The sequence below is a fragment of the Oculina patagonica genome, chromosome 11 (genome assembly GCF_052425735.1).
Source record: "Oculina patagonica isolate OP01 chromosome 11, crgOcupat, whole genome shotgun sequence".
Classification (NCBI taxonomy): domain Eukaryota; kingdom Metazoa; phylum Cnidaria; class Anthozoa; order Scleractinia; family Oculinidae; genus Oculina; species Oculina patagonica.
Window position 1 is genome coordinate 5,282,162 of NC_135768.1, and position 19,688 is coordinate 5,301,849.

The 19,688-nt window shown below is 38.0% G+C and overlaps 1 protein-coding gene, 1 long non-coding RNA gene and 1 pseudogene across 3 annotated transcripts in view; 1 reads left to right on the plus strand and 2 right to left on the minus strand.

The window, feature by feature from the left end:
* The first annotated feature begins 5,032 nt into the window (after positions 1–5,032).
* LOC144629949 (uncharacterized) overlaps positions 5,033–19,688 on the plus strand; it is a 34,188-nt gene continuing 19,532 nt past the window's right edge. The window contains exons 1-3 of one of the 2 annotated variants that reach the window (XM_078488206.1): positions 5,033–5,104; positions 10,831–10,951; positions 12,754–12,873. Coding sequence is in view for 1 of the 2 variants with exons in the window: in XM_078488205.1 (XP_078344331.1) it covers positions 12,729–12,873 (145 nt within the window). In the remaining variant the exon portion in view is untranslated. Of the gene's footprint in view, positions 5,105–10,830; positions 10,952–12,301; positions 12,874–19,688 lie in introns of those variants that run through there. The other variant, XM_078488205.1, reaches the window with a different exon arrangement.
* LOC144630773 (uncharacterized) lies at positions 6,380–8,998 on the minus strand (annotated as a pseudogene).
* Positions 13,460–16,258, minus strand: LOC144630137 (uncharacterized). The gene is made up of 3 exons (XR_013566459.1): positions 16,009–16,258; positions 15,500–15,572; positions 13,460–14,731 (listed from the first exon to the last, which is right to left on the minus strand). It is a non-coding gene; the product is annotated as an uncharacterized LOC144630137 (long non-coding RNA).

The window sequence follows — 19,688 nt, forward strand, 5'->3', positions numbered from 1 at the left end:
TCGCTGGGTGATAAAAGCAATCAAAATCCGACTATTCCGCAAGCCACTTGGTACCAGACTCCGTCCGTTGTGAACGACAAAGGTAAGTTGTTGAACTCATATGAGATGAGGTATTAAATGTAACGCAGTAACACCCTGTAAATATGACCATCGACGGCTACAAAAACGTCGTATCAATAGGCTAGTATTGTGTTAGCGGTGAAATTCTTAGTATTGAGAGCGCTACTGATCTCTTTATACAATTTCTGTTTTCTCTCGTCACTAACTAATCTCGTACCCAGATGTCTACTTACCACGGTTTCTCCGAGGGTTGAGAAGATCTGGGTACGAAATTAGTCACTAACCTCATTAACTGGTTGTTTAAACTCGGTTAATTTATAAAGAAATAAAAGACGAAGACTTCAAAGAGGGGTTATTGTCGCAGTATTAAATTTACATTACGGTCGTGTGTGGAACCTGACATTGTTTCTTTTAGTTTAATTTTCAATGCAATTGCATTTGTCAGCAAAATGGCGCCGTTGTCTGCTGGAAAAATTATAGACAAATAAATGTAAACTAAAAACACGAGTACAAGTAACCCGCCCAGGTCAGGTCATCTACATTTCATCAGTAAAAACACTTGCCTAATTTCTCAGGTTTACGACACAAAAATAACGCAGAAATTGAATTTGATGAAAGTCATTTAACATCGAAATTCCCGAAAAAACTCTACACTACGACACGCCGGCAAAATGTAAAATTTTACCGCAAAACGTCTATTTGCTAACCCCAGGGGGGGGGGTACTCGGGATTTAAAGTGACGGGGATGATGGAAGGATTTTTTGGGGCTTGAAATTTTCTATTCCAGGATTTTTTGGGGTAGGGAAATTTGGCAAGTATTTTTTTGGTGGCGTTATTTAAGGAGGGATTTTTTGGGGGTGTTTTAACGAATCTTTAGATGTTTAAAAATATATATCTGAAGATTCGTAGCATTGCTTTTGTTGCGTAGTTCGGAACACAGACGTTTGTTTTTTAGTGTCATATCATTGTCTTTTTCTGGGAATTAAAAGGTCAGAAAAACGGCATAGGATTTTTTTTTTTTTTTTGGGGGGGGGGGGGTAATTTTTGGTCCAGGAATTTTTTGGGGTCTTGATTTTTGCCCTCATTCGATCATCCCCGTCACTTAAAAACCCGCAAGCTTTCGACTAGTATCTATTTACAATCTGGTATTTTCTTTTGTTTTCTATTTATTGTCGTACATTACCGTACACAAGCATAAAGGAAAATACCAAATTGTGCCAAGGGTGAAATTGAACCTCAAACACTATTTATATTTTAGGTCACTATCGAGTTCTGGGTCGTGTTATTCATCTGAAAAACTTAAAGGAGCAGTTGTCAAAGAATGGCTTGAGCTTTGGTAAATTAAGAAAAAGTATGAATCTCGCCCGGCAAGTGGATATTCTTGCAGACACAGTTTATGTTAAGGTAAATGCATGGCTTTTATGTTTTTCTTCCTTCACGAACCATTCCGCATATATAATACGGCACGTTTTTAGTGAATGTCAGTTTATTTCTGGCTATTTGTCATCGAGAAATTGTTAAAGAGACTTTTTTTATAAATGACTTTTATATTTTACTTTTTAACTCAATGAGATTACAAGTAATTTAATTTTCGAATTATAGAGATTTTAATACATTTTAGTATGACAAATGTATTCTATTTTTAAAGTAAGACGTACGTTTTCCTTATTTTTTTTTAAACATGTGCTCTCATACATTTATTGTAAAGCGCCATTGAGCTCTTGCTTATGGCGCTTAATAAATTTTTCTACTGTTCTTCTTTAATTCTAATTCTTATTCCTTAAATATAATTATTAGCAGCAGAAGCAACAGCAGAAGTAATTATTATAATAATTATGATTATTAATATTTAGATGGCTCGAGGTTTAAATAGGCTAATGGTTGTATAGCGGCGAAGCCCCGAGCCAACTATTACAAAACGGCTATAACGAGAGTGCATGAGCCGTCTAATTTATTAAGCATAACCCAGAGACCGATTTATTCAACAAAAAGTTCAGTGAAGTGAAGTGATTCATTAATAGTTTTGATTAATGATATCAGTAATTTTACTAGTCAAACAGATTACGAGTTCCCCTCATAGTTGATCACTGGGTTATGGCAATGATTATCATGATTATTATGATAATTGTGATGATTATGTCAAGTATTAGTACTAGTATTATTTTAAGTATTAATGTTAGCGTTTGTTAGCGTTATTCTTAGTATTAGTATAAAATTTATTTATCTTAATTTCTTTGCAGGGTACAGTTGCCCTTCATGGAATCAACACGGTCACAATATACGCTCGGAAGATTGTTGCCTCTGCCGGAAGTAAGATCGACTTATCTGCACCGAATTGGGATCAGAATTATAGAAGAGTAGTGTCAACCTCATCTAACGGAGTAGACGGCGAACACGGCGTTGGAGGGACTACCGGTTTGTGAAATGTTCAAATTCTTATTCAAAACAGGCTTTGTTTGCATTTTTGTTGTTGTTTTTTCTCAGTTTTGCGACCGAGAAAGCATTCAACCCCTCTCCTTCCCTCACGTATCTGCAAGAACATTGCCTAGTGTTCTACGCGGCAATTTCTTGTTGAGTTTTAAAACTTGATTTCTACTTGATCTCTGTTCATTTTATTCTCGGAAAATACTCATTACATGTTTTTTTTTTTTAAATAAAGCTAATTGTGATCGTTAGATTTTTAGGATAATCTGGCAACGTTTATTTTTTAAAGCCATATTTATTTAATAACTGAAAAAGTAAAACACGCGCTCTTTTGACAGCTTTAAGAGGCTGTATCTGTAATAGTGGTCTGCCCGATCTGGCTTGTTAAATAGATTTCGCTCTTTTCTAGTGTGTTGCAAGACTTTCATGTACTTATACTAAAAACACAATTCACTTGACCGGATCATTAATTTTTTTCGAGTTTTTAAGGATTTTCGGTTCACCCGAACGAGCACTTGTAACGACCACTGTCAAGGCTTAAATTTACCACAACTTTGAAAATTAATTAAAAAAAGAACTAACAACTTCTGTACCAAACAAACACTACAGCCTGTTAAATTATGTCTTTTTAATTTATCACACCAACTTTCACGAACATTGAGCTCGAATCAAGCTAGCAGCAAAACATTAACGACACCCCTATCACACACCTTGATGAAACACTTGAAAACGGCTCAGATTTAAACTTTATTTTTGAAAAAGTGAGGCGGTCTTCTTCAATCAAACCAACGCAGCCGAAAAGTAGATGTAATAGAAAATGTTCCTATTGAAAAAAACCTTTTGGTATCGTCTTAATGAAATATTTACAGCTGTGTAAACTTGCCCAATTTCGAAGATCTTCATGTTTGCAGCCATTTTGAGGGACTCGTCAGGACGAGGAGTTTCATCAACTGGCCTCGCAGACATACCTAACACCATCAGAAATACACAAAGATTAGATATAAATGCATTGCAGTTCAACTGAAAGAGAATAAATCGTGTTTAAAAATGGAAGCTCGACTTACATTTCAACGATTTCTACGGGCGTAAGGTCATTCTTGTTCGAATTTCGCTTGATGATTCCACAACAAATAACAATATTTGACACGCAGACTTTGACTGAATGTAGCGTTTGAATCAGTTAAAGGTAGTAACCTCGTGCTTTCCCTTCTTTACCGGCGTACAGCGAAGTTGTTTTCACGACAAAACAGCAAGCATCAGGTAAAGAAGACCAAACTGACATGTTTATCGATTGGTCGGTTATATACTTAATGTATGGAGTACCGTTGTGTACCGTATGTGTACCGTATAGTGCCTCATACATGAAGTAGTGACCGACAGGCCGTTTCTTCAGCTGTTTCTTCGACGTTCAACGTTTTGCGATGGAAAATCTTTGCTGTACGCCAGTAAGGAAGGAAAAGCACAAAGTTACTACCTTGAGCTGATTCATAGGTTACATTAAGTCGAAGTTTGTATGTCAAATATTGTTATTTCTAGTGGAATCATCGAGCGAAATTCCAATAGTAACAAGCGTACGTCCGTAGACGTCCGTAACAGTCAAAATGTAAGTCGAGCTTCCATTTTTAAACACGATTTATTCTCTTTCAGTTGAACTGCACTGCATTTATATCTAATCTTTGTTTATTTCTGAAGGTGTGAGGTATGTCTGCGAGGCCAGTTGATGAAACTCCTCGTCTTGACGAGTCCCTCAAAATGGCTGCAAACATGAATATCTTCGAAATTGGGCAAGTTTACACAGCTGTAAATATTTCATTAAGACGATACCAAAAGGTTTTTTTCGATAGGAACATTTTCTATTACATCTACTTTTCGGCTGCGTTGGTTTGATTGAAGTAGACCGCCTCACTTTTTCAAAAATAAAGTTTGAATCTGAGCCGTTTTCAAGTGTTTCATCAAGGTGTGTGATAGGGGTGTCGTTAATGTTTTGCTGCTAGCTTGATTCAAGCTCAATGTTAATGAAAGTTGGTGTGATAAATTAAAAAGACATAATTTAACAGGCTGTTGTGTTTGTTTGGTAGAGAAGTTGTTAGTTCTTTTTTAATTAATTTTCAAAGTTGTGGTAAATTTAAGCCTTTACAGTGGTCGTTACAAGTGCTCGTTCGGGTGAACCGAAAATCCTTAAAAACTCGAAAAAAATTAATGATCCGGTCAAGTGAATTGTGTTTTTAGTATAAGTACATGAAAGTCTTGCAACACACTAGAAAAGAGCGAAATCTATTTAACAAGCCCGATCGGGCAGACCACTATTACAGATACAGCCTCTTAATTCTTTTGCGATTAAACGTCGTTCCTAGAATACCTCTATTGCATGGGACGTCCTAAGAATCTTACAAGGAATGCTTACATGGGCTATAACAAAATTCTTACAAAGGAGAAGATAGAGTACCTCAATACCCCCGTGTCGCACGGGGAGGGACAAACTAATGTTTAAACTTTGTGTTTAGTAAACATATTCTGTGATGACATCAGTGGCTCCCTTGAAGTCATTTCTAATGGAGGAAATGGACACAAAGGCCAAGATGGTGGCGATGGTTCAAAGGCAAAAGACAGCGGTCATACGGTAAGAAACCTACGTTGATACCCATCACAACCGCCATTATCACCACCATTACCCTCACACTATTACCACCACTAACCCCAATACCACCACTACCACTATCACCACCACCACAACCACTAATACTGCCACTACCACAATCACCACCAGCACCAGCACCACTACCACTATCGATACCACTACCACTGCCACTACCACTGCCACTACCACCACTGCCACTACCACCACTGCCACTATCAATACCACTACCACTATCACCACCATCACCACTACCACTATTACTACGAATATCAATACCACTACCACTACCACTACCATTACCACTACCACTATAACCGCCACTGCCACTGCCACTACCACTGTCACTGCCACTACCACTGCCACTATCACCACCACCACCACTATTTTTTACTACCACTATCAATACCACTACCACTACCACTGTCACTGCCACTACCACTACCACTGCCACTGCCACTGCCACTGCAACTGCCACTATCGCCACCACCACCACTACCACTACCACTATCAATACCACTACCACTATCACCACCACCACCACCACCACTACCACTGCCACTATCACTGCCACTGCCACTACCAGTACCATTACCACTGCCACTACCACCACCACCACCACTACCACTACCACTACCACTACCACTGCCACTACCAGTACCATTACCACTGCCACTACCACCACCACTGCCACTGCCACTGCCACTGCCACTGCCACTGCCACTACCACTACCATTACCACTGCCACTACCACCACCACTGCCACTACCCTTACCATTGCCACTACCACTACCACTACTAGTACCACTACCACTACCACCACCACTACCACTGCCAGTACCACTACCACTGCCACTACCACCACCACTACCACGACCACTACCACTGCCACTACCACCACCACTTCCGCTATTACTACCACTATCAATAACATAAACATAACATAACATAATTTATTATTTCTATAGCGCAAAATCCATGCATATATGATCTAATGCGCTTTACATAAATAGTTATCATAGTATTACAACAATAATGTACTTATAAAAATTATTCATATATATATGAACATGTATATACCTATAAAAAACCGATGTAATTGAAATCGCTAAAAAACTTAAATAAAAAAGATTAAAGCCCCCAATACACATTTCGCCCCTGTCTATCTTATATAAAATCTATGTTAAAAACACTACGAACACAAATTAATGAGTTTTTAGCTGTGACTTAAAACTTTTTAAATTGTCCAAAGCTCTCAGATCATCTGGGAGGGCGTTCCACAAAGTTGGTGCAGCGGCAAGGAACGCCCTGTCTCCTGTTGTCTTCTTCATTTTGCGTGGCTGATCGAGCAGAAAGTGCTTTGTATTTGAACAAAGCATATAAATTGACTTTGGCTTGAGTCTTGTTAACTGATTAATATATGTGGGGGCACTATCATGTATAGCCTTGAATGTGAATACAACTATTTTAAACATTATACGGTATTTAACAGATAGCCAATGCAGATCTTTCATAACCGGTGAAATGTGACCAAAACGCGGGGTATTCGAGATTAGTCTTGCGGCAGCGTTTTGTACCCGTTGCAACATGTTAATGTAACTGGCTGGTAAACCGTACAGCAGACTGTTACAGTAATCTAGACGTCCAATTACTAATGCGAGAACTAATGTTTGTGCACTCTTGAACGAAAGGTATTTTCTGATGCGTCTAATTTTATATAGTGTACCAAAGGATAGACTACATGGTTTTCTAATGTGGACGTTGAAATTTAGCTGTGAGTCAAACCAAACACCAAGATTTCGCGCCTCATTTACAGTAAAATCAATAGTATCACCTACAGCTAGAGTATCTTGGTTGACCTTGTTAAGTTGTTGGCGGGTTCCGATTAGCATGATCTTAGTTTTGTCATCATTAAGTTTCAGTTTGTCAGTGTTCATCCACGCCCTTATGGCGCGAATACACTGTTCCACAGCATATATTGCCTCTGCTTCACTATGGGAGTTATCTGGCTTAAAGGATAAATAGAGCTGAGTATCGTCAGCAAATGCGTATACACTAGGTAGGTACAGCTTGATGACATCGAACAACTTGCTGGCATAGGTACTGAAGAGCAGGGGCCCGAGACATGAACCCTGAGGCACACCATAAGGTAAAGGGTAACTATCTGAACTTTCTCCATCTACTGACACGCGCTGGCTACGTCCAGACAAATACGATGAGAACCATGCGAGAGCGGCGTCAGTGATACCAAATGAGGTCTCGAGTCGACGTAACAGTATGGCATGGTCGACGGTGTCAAATGCCGCACTAAGATCATGCAAGAAGTACCAGAATCGACACGTGCTGTTTATTCATGCTGGACAAGATATCATTTACAACTCTCAGTAGGGCGGTTTCCGTACTGTGCCCTCTCCTGTAAGCAGACTGCTGCATAGGAAAGAGTTCGTTGTCGGTGATGTGACTGTACACTTGGTCAAAGACGGCCCTCTCGGTAATTTTTGAGACAAATTGAAGGTTGCTAACAGGTCGTAGGTTCTTGTTGGTCACTTCGTTAGCACTTTTTTTCAGCAGCGGGTTGACAATCGCTTCTTTCCACTCAGTTGGAAAATAGGCAGTTGTAAGTGAGGCATTGACTAGCTTAGTGATGACCGGAAGCAGAACTTCAAGCGAGTCACATACCAAAGTGGTTGGAAGAGGATCTAGCGCGCATGACTTTTTGGCAGACTTCTGAATCAGACCATAGATTTCTTGTTCACTCAGTTTCAGGAAAGAGCGCAGTTTTTCATTTTTGTTCACCACAGGTTTGTCGGGAGGTACGAGATCGCGTTCAGACTGACTGATAGGTTTCGCTTCAATTTCACTACGGATGCTCTCAACTTTTCTAACAAAATATCTGCCGATATCATTAGCTACTACGGTTTTGTCTAGGTGTTCAGCAAACAGTTCATCCTTTTTCATACCCAGAAGCTTATTCGCAGCGTAAACAAATTTCTTTGATCAGCACCGTTTTCATCGATAAACTTAGAGTAGAAGTCCCGTCTAGCCTTATTCATCAAGTAGATCGCATGGTTTCTCTTTGACTCGAAGTCAAGCAGATCCTCTGTGGCCTTGGTCTTTCTCCATTTGCGCTCTGCTTTCTTACGCTCTCGTTTGGCACTGTCGATAGTTTCATTGTACCAGGGTACGACAGGTCTTGTTACTCTTTTACGTGTTTTAAGAGGCGCGTGTCGATCAAGTAGTGCTGATTAGGTGGTAATGTGTTCACGCGCGTACGCGTCCAAGTCTTCAGCAGTATGAAGCTGATTGTTATCGCACAGTGAGCGGGCTTGAATATCACTGTGGAAACTGTCTAGGTCTAATGATTTGATTTTCCTGTAGGTGGTAGTTTTTACGGAGAGACCTGGTCGAGACAGTTTTAATCTAGTGAATACGGCTGCATGATCAGATATAAATAGGTCGACTGATGGCTCATCGTCAACAAGTGCTTCCGACTTCCGTGTAATAGATAGATCAAGTGTGTGGCCGTCACGGTGTGTTCGTTGCTTAACATGTTGTTGGAGACCAAAAGAGTTTAAGAGGTCAAGGAATTTCCGAGTGTCTGGGTTGCTACAATCGTCCACGTGGATATTAAACCACTTCCATTACCACTACCACTACCACTACCACTACCACTACCACTGCCACTACCAGTACCACTACCACTACCACTACCACTGCCACTACCACTGCCACTGCCAGTACCACTACCACCACTGCCACTACTTCCTCCACTACTGTCACCATCATCATTATCATTATCACCACTTCCACTTGCTCTACCACATACACTACCGCCACCACAATCATCATCATCATCGTCACCTCCACTACCACTACCATCACCGTACCACTGTCATCACCACTACCACTACCACAACAAAAATGTACCATATACCATTACCATTTCCACTTCCTTCACCATCACTACCAGCACTATCAACACCATAATAACTACTCCCACAACCACCATCACATCCAACGCCATAACCATCGCCACTGCCACATCCATTACCGCCATTACCACCACCACCGTCATGCACCACTACCACTGCTACCGCTGCTACCATCAACACTGCCACCGTCACCACTGAAACTATCACTACACTCATTACCACTATCACTACCAGTACCACTACGACTATCACCACCGCCATCACCATAAATTTGTGTGTGTTATGGCAAGCAATAATACCTTAACATTTCCTTTTGGGTCGTATAGAGTAATCGTCCGGGTAAGAGCTGTCGTTCTGTGACTGACGTTTCGACAACCTGAGCGGATGTCAACAGTAATTGGTCAGTTTCGGTCCTTCTATTGTTAGTCAAATTAAGTCGTTCTGTTCCGTCTATTGTTAGTCAAATTAGGTCGTTCTTTTTGCGGTTCGTTTGTCAGTTCTGTTTACGTCGTGAAAAAGTCGTTTGTAGGTGCCGGTAGTTGTTGACATCTGTTGATAGGCGTCTGTTCTAAGCCGGTCAGTCGTTTAAAATAGTTAGTACTGTAGATTAAGCATTCAGCAGAGTCCCAGTCGATTAAGTTAGTCGATGGTGTTCAGAAATGTGATTGTTGACATCACCATTTCTCGTCGCTCGTCTGTGTTCAGTCAGTCTCATGTTCAGGTTTCTACTGGTCTCTCCGATGTAGAAGGCCTGGCAGTCGGAGCATTTGATCTTATAAGTCGCTCCCTGTCTGTCGTTTAGGTTTTTCTCTTTCTTTAACGTTGAACAGTAAATGTCGTAACGTTGTAATAGGTTTAATTGTTATCCCTACTGATACTCCTCGGTTCAAACAATTTATTATACGTACATTTCCTTTTGTTGAATAACTTAAGGTGGCTTCATAGGGTAATCACATATGAGGTGGTGCGGGCTAGTGCCATACTTTAAAATGTGATTTTGCATTCGTTTTTTGTCCTAGTTCGCTAAAACTTATCAAATGCAATCAGCAATGATGAAATGGTATTTACAACCATCTCTGTTAAAATAATGGGTTCAAGTCGTGAATTAAGACTACCCAGACAAATGCGTCTTTCAGTGTTTAGAAGGCTTTCAGTGCGATTTTCTACAATTTCCTTCCGTGAAATCTTCCGAAATTTTTACAGTACATGGATACTACCTGGAAAAAAAATAAGTAGGAAAAAAGTAAGGGTTGTAAAGGCAGATTTTTTGTTATCTGCAAATTTGTGTCTTTTCCCTCTGCGTAAAAACATGTCTTATAGATTTCAATAAAAAACGAGCGCCACGTAAAGCAATTTAGACATTTGTAACAAAAACGTCAGCAGAATAGAAATTCGACAACTAGGCGCTCGATTTCAGTGTTTACTGGGCGTTTGACGCAATTTCATGGAGAAAACCTACAAACTCATCATCTTTCGAAGATTAAACAGCATTGTCCGGCCTTTGAAATCTATTATGGATAAAGTTGTCCTTTCAAATGTTTAACATAAATCCGCAGTTGATCATTTTTGCCTGAGCTCTCGTCAGCTCGCGCGCGCAGATTCCGAATGCTTGCATCATCAACGCGCGCGGTCAAGAAACCCTATGGAGCCTCCTTAAAGAAAAACAATTAATTAACTTTTTAACGATAGTTCTTGTAGAAAAAAACAATACATTACATACATTACCCTTCAGCAGGAATGTGGTGCCATTAACGAGTGTTTTTTTTTTCACTACATAAGCAACCTCCCTTGGGTGCAAGCTATTGCAATGGTAAAGACAAGAGTTCCTGCTTTAAATATGATGGATGGACTGGTAGAAAAGGAGATCGAGGAACAGACGGAGGGAATGCAGGGAAACCTGGTAATCATTATTATTATTATTATTATTATTATTATTATTATAGTTATTATTACTATAATTATTATTATTGTTATTGTTATTATTATTATTATTATTATTATTATTATTATTATTATTATTATTATTATTATTATTATTATTACATGTTTAACAACTTGAGGATAAATGTGACACGCAGAGTTTTTATTAGTGGTTATAAGCTTTTATAATATAGATAGGAGTCTACGCGCGCCCTGATTGGCTAAATATATATGTTTTATCAGAGTATAAAACATAGAAAAATCTTGTTTTATTGTTTTTCGTCAGCTTTCCTCGAGTGCTTCGCTCGTCGTTGGCTGTTCTTTGGCTATAAACCACTCGAATCCAACAAAGGCGAATGGAATAATTGTTTTTATTAAATTCCTTTATTAAGTATAAATACACTGGACATTTCATTTTGATGTAAACGAAGTGAAATTATGAGGAGGCGGGAAAAAAGTGGCGCGGTGTTCACTTCTTGAGTTGAATGAAACTTGCAAGGAAAACGAGTGAGAGAGTTTTCTTTCGAAGATTTTCTTCGACAATCTCCTCTTAAATCGTCTATTCATCCTGGAAAATTGTGACAACAATTAATGTTTACGGGAAGATCCGAAGCAATAGCTTTTCTGGAAATTATACGCCTTGTTCAAGTCGAACGAAGCAAAGGACGGCTGTCATCGAGACTACTATATTATGCTGAGACGAAATTGCACTCAGAGTCGGTGAAGTTTTAATATTGAAGTTCAAAAAGACAAGATCAAGATTGAAAGGTAAAAAACTTACCTGAAATGCTTAGCCTTATTTTACGTCGAACACTGAATGAAATTGTGTCAGTTTTCTGGTTTTCTCCTAAACTAATTGCTGAATTACATCTTTGCTCGGTCGCTCTCGACCGAGACCTTATTTAACGTTTCACTCGCGGCGTCTAAAATCTATATCATAAAGCAAAGAAAGACGCCTAAGTCATGTTTTATTCTGTCATAAAACACTCCGGGCATTTGAGAACACTCGATAAATGTAGAAAACATGAGCCGCAGGCGAATGTTTTCTACATTTCCCTCGTGTTCTCAAGTGTTCTCAAGTGTTTTGTGACAGTATAGAACATGGCTAAGGCTTCTTTTTTTGTTAAATAATCCTTTTCTGTTGGAAGGACAAATTAAAATACACAAGAACTATAAATTGAACTGTTTTGTAATTAAACAGTTTGGAGAACATATCTTTTTAACAGAATTGGGTTTACTCTTCGAAAAACGGAATATTCTGGCAATTGCGCCCCCCCCCCCCCCCCGTCCGCTTCTAAGTTCTCCCCTTTCATAAGATATAATGCTTATTTTTCGTTTTTCTTTTGTACAGTGCTCTGTAAAAAAAACTTTCACAGAACACTATACAAACAACTTCAGGTAGAGCTATTAGGCAACTTTATCTCAAGTAGAGATCAGAATAATAAGTGTTTTAGCTCCAGTACTATATCATCAACTATTAACGTAATTGTTAATTGTAATTAATAACTGTATTTAGTATTAGATGGATATTAACAGCCAGCATGCACAGCATGTCTTTAACTAGCTTCAGATTCGATCCGTGCAACATCAAAGGACTTTGTGTGGTTTTCGACTTATATTTTAAACAATGTATGTTTGTATTTGTTATCCCCCGATTCAATCCCACTAGACTGATAAGTCCCCCGTCCCATTTTTAATCCCATCCAAAACCGCCTTCAAAGTTGTCAGGTAGGCCCAGAAATAATTGCTATTGGTTTATGCTTCATAAATGTAATTTTCTAGGAAACGGCGGAAATGCTGGTCGTATAAAGCTCCATTCAAGAAAGATAACCGGGGACATAAAGTTAAAATCGTGTCGAGGATCTGGAGCTCCGCCAGCAAAAAACGGACGTGGGGGACAGGGTAAGAGGATTACAAGAGATAAAGAAGTCTAAATATATTAAATAGATTTAGCCAAGCCTAAAAGCGGAGCTCCAAAGTTTTTATTATTATTATTATTATTATTATTATTATTATTATTATTATTATTATTATTATTATTATTATTATTATTATTATTATTACAAGTGAAACCGGTAAAAACAATATATAATTATATATTCCATAGAAAACAGGAAAATGTGAAAAGGTTAAAAAAATAGATTAGTCTGTATAAATCTGCAGCTTACTTTTATAAGTAAATGCTTACATTGTACGCTTCCAGAAAATTCGATACTCACCCCAAGGATGGTTAATGGAAATTCCGAAGGGGAAGGAGGGCGCAATAGCCCAAATTTTTAAAATAAAGTATGAAGCTAAACTAAAAGTTCCAGGGGGTCGGAGGGGTCCATCCTTGGGGTAGGTATGGATATTTTTGGAACCACACATTATAATTAAACTGCCATTAAGGTCTGGACACACTAGGCGCACGTGACACGTCGCGGCGACAGTCGCCTAGTGTGACATGCGACAAACTATGTCGCTTCAACAGAATTTTATCCCTGCGACGTGTTGCATGAATTCAAACTGGTTTGAGAGCGCGTCATGTATTTTCGCCATATTGAATATGGAAAACTAGTTTGCATTCCCACTCTTCCAAATTCGCTGTTTGTGCACCAAACAAACACCTTGTTGCAGCGACTTAGTTGTAAGCAGTACACATGGAGCGACTTGTCCCCGCGACCTGTCAAGTCGCATAAGTTGTCCCAACCTTTACACTATTGAAGACACTTTAGCCTGCGCTAGAGTAAATTTATGGTCTGCGATAATAATTTTGTAAATTCTCTGTCATTTCATTATTTTTATTGAAACTAAGGAGCAATTGTAGAATACCCCGTCATTATTCATCTGCTCCCGTGGTCCACAGTCCGCAGTGAAATGTTTTTGGTAAGTTATATTTCACTCATAACGCAGTCCGCAGTCATGAAGTCCATTGATCAAAATTGAATTAAATTGTTATAATTGCATGCCACCGCGGTCCACAGTCCCATAGTGTTTTATTTGAAAATTATACAAAGTCTGCTAATCGCCTGCCACCGGGGCCCGTAGTCCCGTAGTTGATTCTAAGAAATGCTAGTAAATGCTATAATCGCCTGCCACCTCGGTTCGCAGTCCCGTAGTGGATTTCAGAACAGTAGATATCCTTAACACAATATAAAGGCTAACCGCAAGCAACCTAATCGCAGTCCGTAGTGTACCCAGAATTCTTCATGTTAACAATATATAGTGTTGCCCTTACAAATAAAAATAGCTTACCGTGAACAGACTAACCAAAGTGCATATAAGGCTAACCGAAATGAATAAGTAGGCCTCTCTAAACACAAAACATTCTGTCCCATATGTTCACTATGAGACTGCGGACCACAGTGGCAGACAAGAAATGCGTGACTACGCAGTGGCAGGCAATCTAAACACCAACTTTTTGTGTCGGACTGTGGACTGCGGTAACATTAAAATCAGTTCAGCATGTAATTTTGATATATGTATGGTGACGGCGGACTGTGGTGGCAGTCATTTCAGTTATGCAAAAAAAGTGCCGGGGTAATCTACAATCATGCCAAAACAAAATAGTTTTGTCATGAACCCAGAATGGTTTCAAGTATTCACATGTAGCCTTATTGGGTTCTGGGATGTTCATATTACACAAATAGCTATAAATGTCACTAATTAAAAGTATATTCAGGTTTAAACTGGCAACATGTGGGAATCAATCATGTGACAATTTTATTACAATGTGAGTTCATTTTGACTAAAAGGAATGTCATTGCACTCTTCAAGTCACCTGTAAATAGAAACAAAACAAACAAAAACTGTTTATTTTGATGAAATTGCTATTTTTCCAGCATGCAGACTGTATAATTATTATATGGCTTTTTCAGTGTGTGAAAAAAAAACTGACTGCTTTCATTTTGCGCTAGTGGATTCAATAATTTTTTCCACTTGCTAGATAGCCAAATGACATTTATGGATTTTTATTTTTCGATGTTGATCTTTCCAGAGAAATATGGGACTTTGGGCAAGCATATAATGGTTTCACCTTGCACAGTCTACCTGGGTCAGGCCAGGAAGAAATCAATTTTCCTGGCACCCTTCCTTTCATTAATCATAATTTTGCAAAAAAAAAAAATGTCAGTCTTCATTTGAACATGTTGTGGTTTAATTTTATCCCTGGTTTAAAATTTTTCAAACCAGTTTGATTTTTATTTTCTATTGTCTCATATTCATTATCATAATCTGAAACAAAAGGAAATAAAAATCAAACTGGTTTGAAAAATTTTAAACCAAACATAAAATTAAACCACAACAAATATTTAACATTGCTAGCTGTAGTTTAAAATGCTACTGAAGGCCATCCAACAACTGAAAATGCATGCCTTAAAGAAATGTCAAACAGCTTTTTTATAACGTAGGCAAATGTCTGGTCAAAAAGTAGATCTTTTAAAAATTTCTCAGGTAGTGAATGTGTCAAGAGAGGAGGATGGGAATTGCTGAGATTGGCTGAAGAGATCAATAACTGCCTGAACTTGTTATAATCCATAGTTTAACTCACCAGTAATTCAGAAAGTCCTCAGTTCTGAATTCTGTAAATCCTGTTTAGACATTCTAATAATCCCACAAATGACCTGTATACAACAAAATGCAAAAGAAACGTCAATCTATGTCTGGCAATACAATACACATCATGGAAAGATAGAAATTTAAACTTCAGAAATGGTCTCATTTATTTCTTTGCGGCCGGAAAAACATTTCCTCACGTATAAATAATTAAAGGATGCGATTCTTATTAAATTGAAATAGCTCAACATTCAGATGACAAATATAAATAGCAATTACAGACATTACATGCCTCGACGAACTGAGAGACTGATTACTATGACACTATCGCCTCAAAATCTACAAGATCTATCGCCGAGCTCGGCTTTAATTCCAGTGAGCTAAGACCAGCTAAGTTTTAGTACGATTCTATCTTTAGCACTTTTATAAATCTTCACATGAACGCCGAAGACATAAGCTTAAGCCAGTCTTCAAAATGAAATTATAGTAATGAGAAACGCTTACCTGAAGTGACCTCAGGTCATCACTATAGTCTGTATTAAGTCTCTGTTAGAAATGTTTGTGCGAAAAGCTTCCACCGTTTCTCCTCATTCCATATTCTTCTCCAGTATCGGGAATACAAATAAAGGATATCGAATACCCTTTGTTTCGGGACTCGTGATCGCGTCAAGAAGAAAGAACATTGACAAAGCTATCCTATAGAACTCGAAATTGCAAAATCAAAACACTAATCGATCGACGCCATTTTGAAAATGCGCCCGCAATACGGACCGCGGGGAATCCGTAAGCAGGGGGGGACACAGCTTAAACTCTCCCCAAGCGCCACTCCTTTGTCTGAAAGAAATTACGTTCAACTTCGCCCAAAGCAATTACAATGAAAAGAAACTGATAACGCTATAATAAAGAGGATACACTCAAGCCTTTGGCAAATTTTTTTTTTATTTCAAATGCAAATGGTCGTTGAGTAGGAAGCCAACAAACTTTTAAATTGTATTTTTTACTGCCGTACTTTTTCACGAAAAAGTAATAATGGCCATTTTTCAAAACACTATTTAAAAAACTACAACTTTGCTCAAAAAAATCCTAAGAGTGAAGTTCTAGTAAAGTTTTCAAGCGAATTTAAAAATGTGATCCGTTCTGGTCACGTGAGCGATGACGTCATAACAATTAGATTAATTAAAAACTACTTCACATATAAGTATCTACCAACATGTATATTCTTGTTGCCTCGCATTTAATGCAACGCCAGATACGCACTTGTACCCAGACTCCCATTTTTTGAAAATTGTGCATAGCTACCTTAATTTTGATATTTTGTTCGGTACCTGGGCAGTCCAAAATGCCTCACACCAATGTGCTTCAAACTGCAATGACTGCTTTTTTAGTAATTAACTATTTTCGTCACAGTGAGCAAAAACGAACTTCTGAGCAAAGTCACGTGACTAATGACGTCATCAACCTACGACTTATACAAGAAGTAGTTTATGGTAAGAGTTATTTCTATACGACGTACTACTCCTGCTGACTTCAAACTGACCAAGTTATTTGGCATTGACGATTTTTCAGTTGCAAAGGATGTTGGGAAGGTTTTTATTATAATTATATATTGTTTTTATAATTATTATTATTATTATTGTGAAATAAAGTTATTGTTTTCATTTAAAAAAAATATTATTATTAATATTATTATTATTATTAATCTTATTATTATTATTATTATTATTATTATTATTATTATTATTTCATGCAAACGTACAATAAGATCTGTTATTTATTTTTATGTTAACGATGCAGAACAACAGCAATAAAATCATTCAGGGAATCAATCAAAAAGGAAATAATTGGCCAGCAATCTGTGCATAAACATAAGACCAAGGATAAGACATACATTCCTGACTTCAAAAAGGGGGTGAGCAGTATTTTTATATCCAATTATGCGGCAAAAGGGGTTATTATATAACTTAGGCATAGGAAAAACGAGTTAAAATTAGGTATGTTTAGGGTAACATGCCACAGCAGGGTGGTTTAGTTACTTTATTGCAAATTTATAAAATAACTCAGATACTACGCGCGCTTTGATTGGTCAAATTGGTCAAAAACCTATGTACCATTGTACCCCGCTCCGGCTTCCCGACATGGCCGTACCGCTACGCGCGACCACGCATAAGGACGAATAATTAGGCCCCGTCCACACTGACCCGGGTAAATCTGAACCAGCGTTTTCGGTCACCGAAAACGGAGCTTTTCAAAAACGCTCACCAATGAAGGGTATCGTTCTCAAATTTACCCGGGTTAATGTGGACGGAAAACATTTTACCCTGCGTTTTAAAATTTCTCCGTTTTCAAATTTACCCGGATCAGTGTCGACGGGGCCTTCAACGTTAGTCTACTGTTTTCTTTTGGTCTATGTGATGGTTAAAACAGAGGATATGGTTCTCGTAAATGATCATTATGAACATTTTAATACTGAGGATGGATCACATAGATAAATTTAAAGTCAAATGCCCGGGGGTTTGCCCGGGGGGGATGATCTCGCTTGGAATTGACTGATACATAAGAGTTCTATATGATAATATATTCAAAGGTAATCATTCCTTTTACCGTATCTTTTTATTGTTTGCCTTTCCTTTGTTTGGTAAAACAAAATTCTATGATTAAAGTTAAAACATAACTACTTACAAGAACAAGTACTTTTTCTACATGTTCTGAGCATTCTTTACTCTACACTTGGCTTTTAGAAGTTGTTATAGATATCGATAGATAGCTTCAGACGTTCAACCCCGAGGCCGTTAATAAAGATTGTGCATCATTTCATCAATGTGTCTGAAATCCAACAAAAGCAAACAAATAATTCCATGTTAATTGATTCAGAGTTTTCACTAAACACATGAACACTGAATGGATGTTGTGCAGTGTATTCAATAATTTAACTATAAATTTTCAATTGAAAGCTTTACTACAAGATAAAAACCTAGTTATTAATGTTTTGGAATAAAATTTTTGGTTTAATATTTTTCAAACCAGTTTGATTTTCATTTCCCTTTTAATCAGATAACGATGACCATTCAATCCTCGGGATTTTTGGTGTGATCCAGTTTTTAATCCTGTCTGGGGCATTGCAATGTGTTCTTTGTCAAGACACTTTATACTCTAATAGTGCCTTTCTCCATCCAGGTGTATAAATGGGTAATGGCAAATTTAATGCTGTGAGCATCTCATCCAGGGGGAGTAGAAATACTCCTAGTCATTTCATCTACTGAAACCGAGATGAGCTCTGGCCTGATGGTCCACTAGGCTTGAATACAGACTGAACCTTTTTTACCTTCATATGAAAATATCTGGACCAGAAATATGGGCTGATAAATAAACTTCAAAAGAAGTTTTTGGAGGGGGTGTAACGGCTAATGGATGACAATTGCCTCATTAAAGAAGGACCTGTTAATTCAAACAGAACAGGCAATCATGATTATTGAATAGGTAATGAGTTGTTGAAATACTGCTGCCGTTAAAATATTGGCAATATTTTTTTTCATTAATGCTCACACCAATACAATACAAACAAAAAAGGAAAGTATACATTGGTAAATAAATAAATGAAAAGAAAAAAACGATAAATAGAAACAAAGCTCTACACTGCTTAGCAATAAAAATGTTATAAGCATAAAAACAGCATAGCAGAAAAAAAAGGACGGAATCTATGGTGGCAGAAAAGTGCAGGACTGTTGGTGACATTTCCAAGGCAAGTGGGGGTAGAAATGGAATGTCAGGGGATACAAGGGTTTTTTTAGGTTATTTAACCCTAGAACATGCATTTATAGAATTTTAAGCAAGATTGCGACTTTAAAACAATTGCACATGAAGCAGGTGAAAATAGGCCTTTAACCAAAATTGCAATTTTTCTTTACGCAATTGACATTAAACAAAACAGAAACAAAACAAAATAATTACCCTGTCATTTAGTAGCCCTTGGATGGGATGCTAGCCCATTATGACACGTTGAAAAAATATTTGAGAAAAAAGTTGATTTAAAACATACATGAATATATATTTGCAACAAAGTAGCTAAACCAACCTGCTGTGGCATGTAGCCCTAACCATACCTCATTTTAAATCGTTTTTCCTATGCCTCACTTATATAATAGCCTCTTTTGCCGCATAATTGGACCTTTTTTCCTTTTTGATTG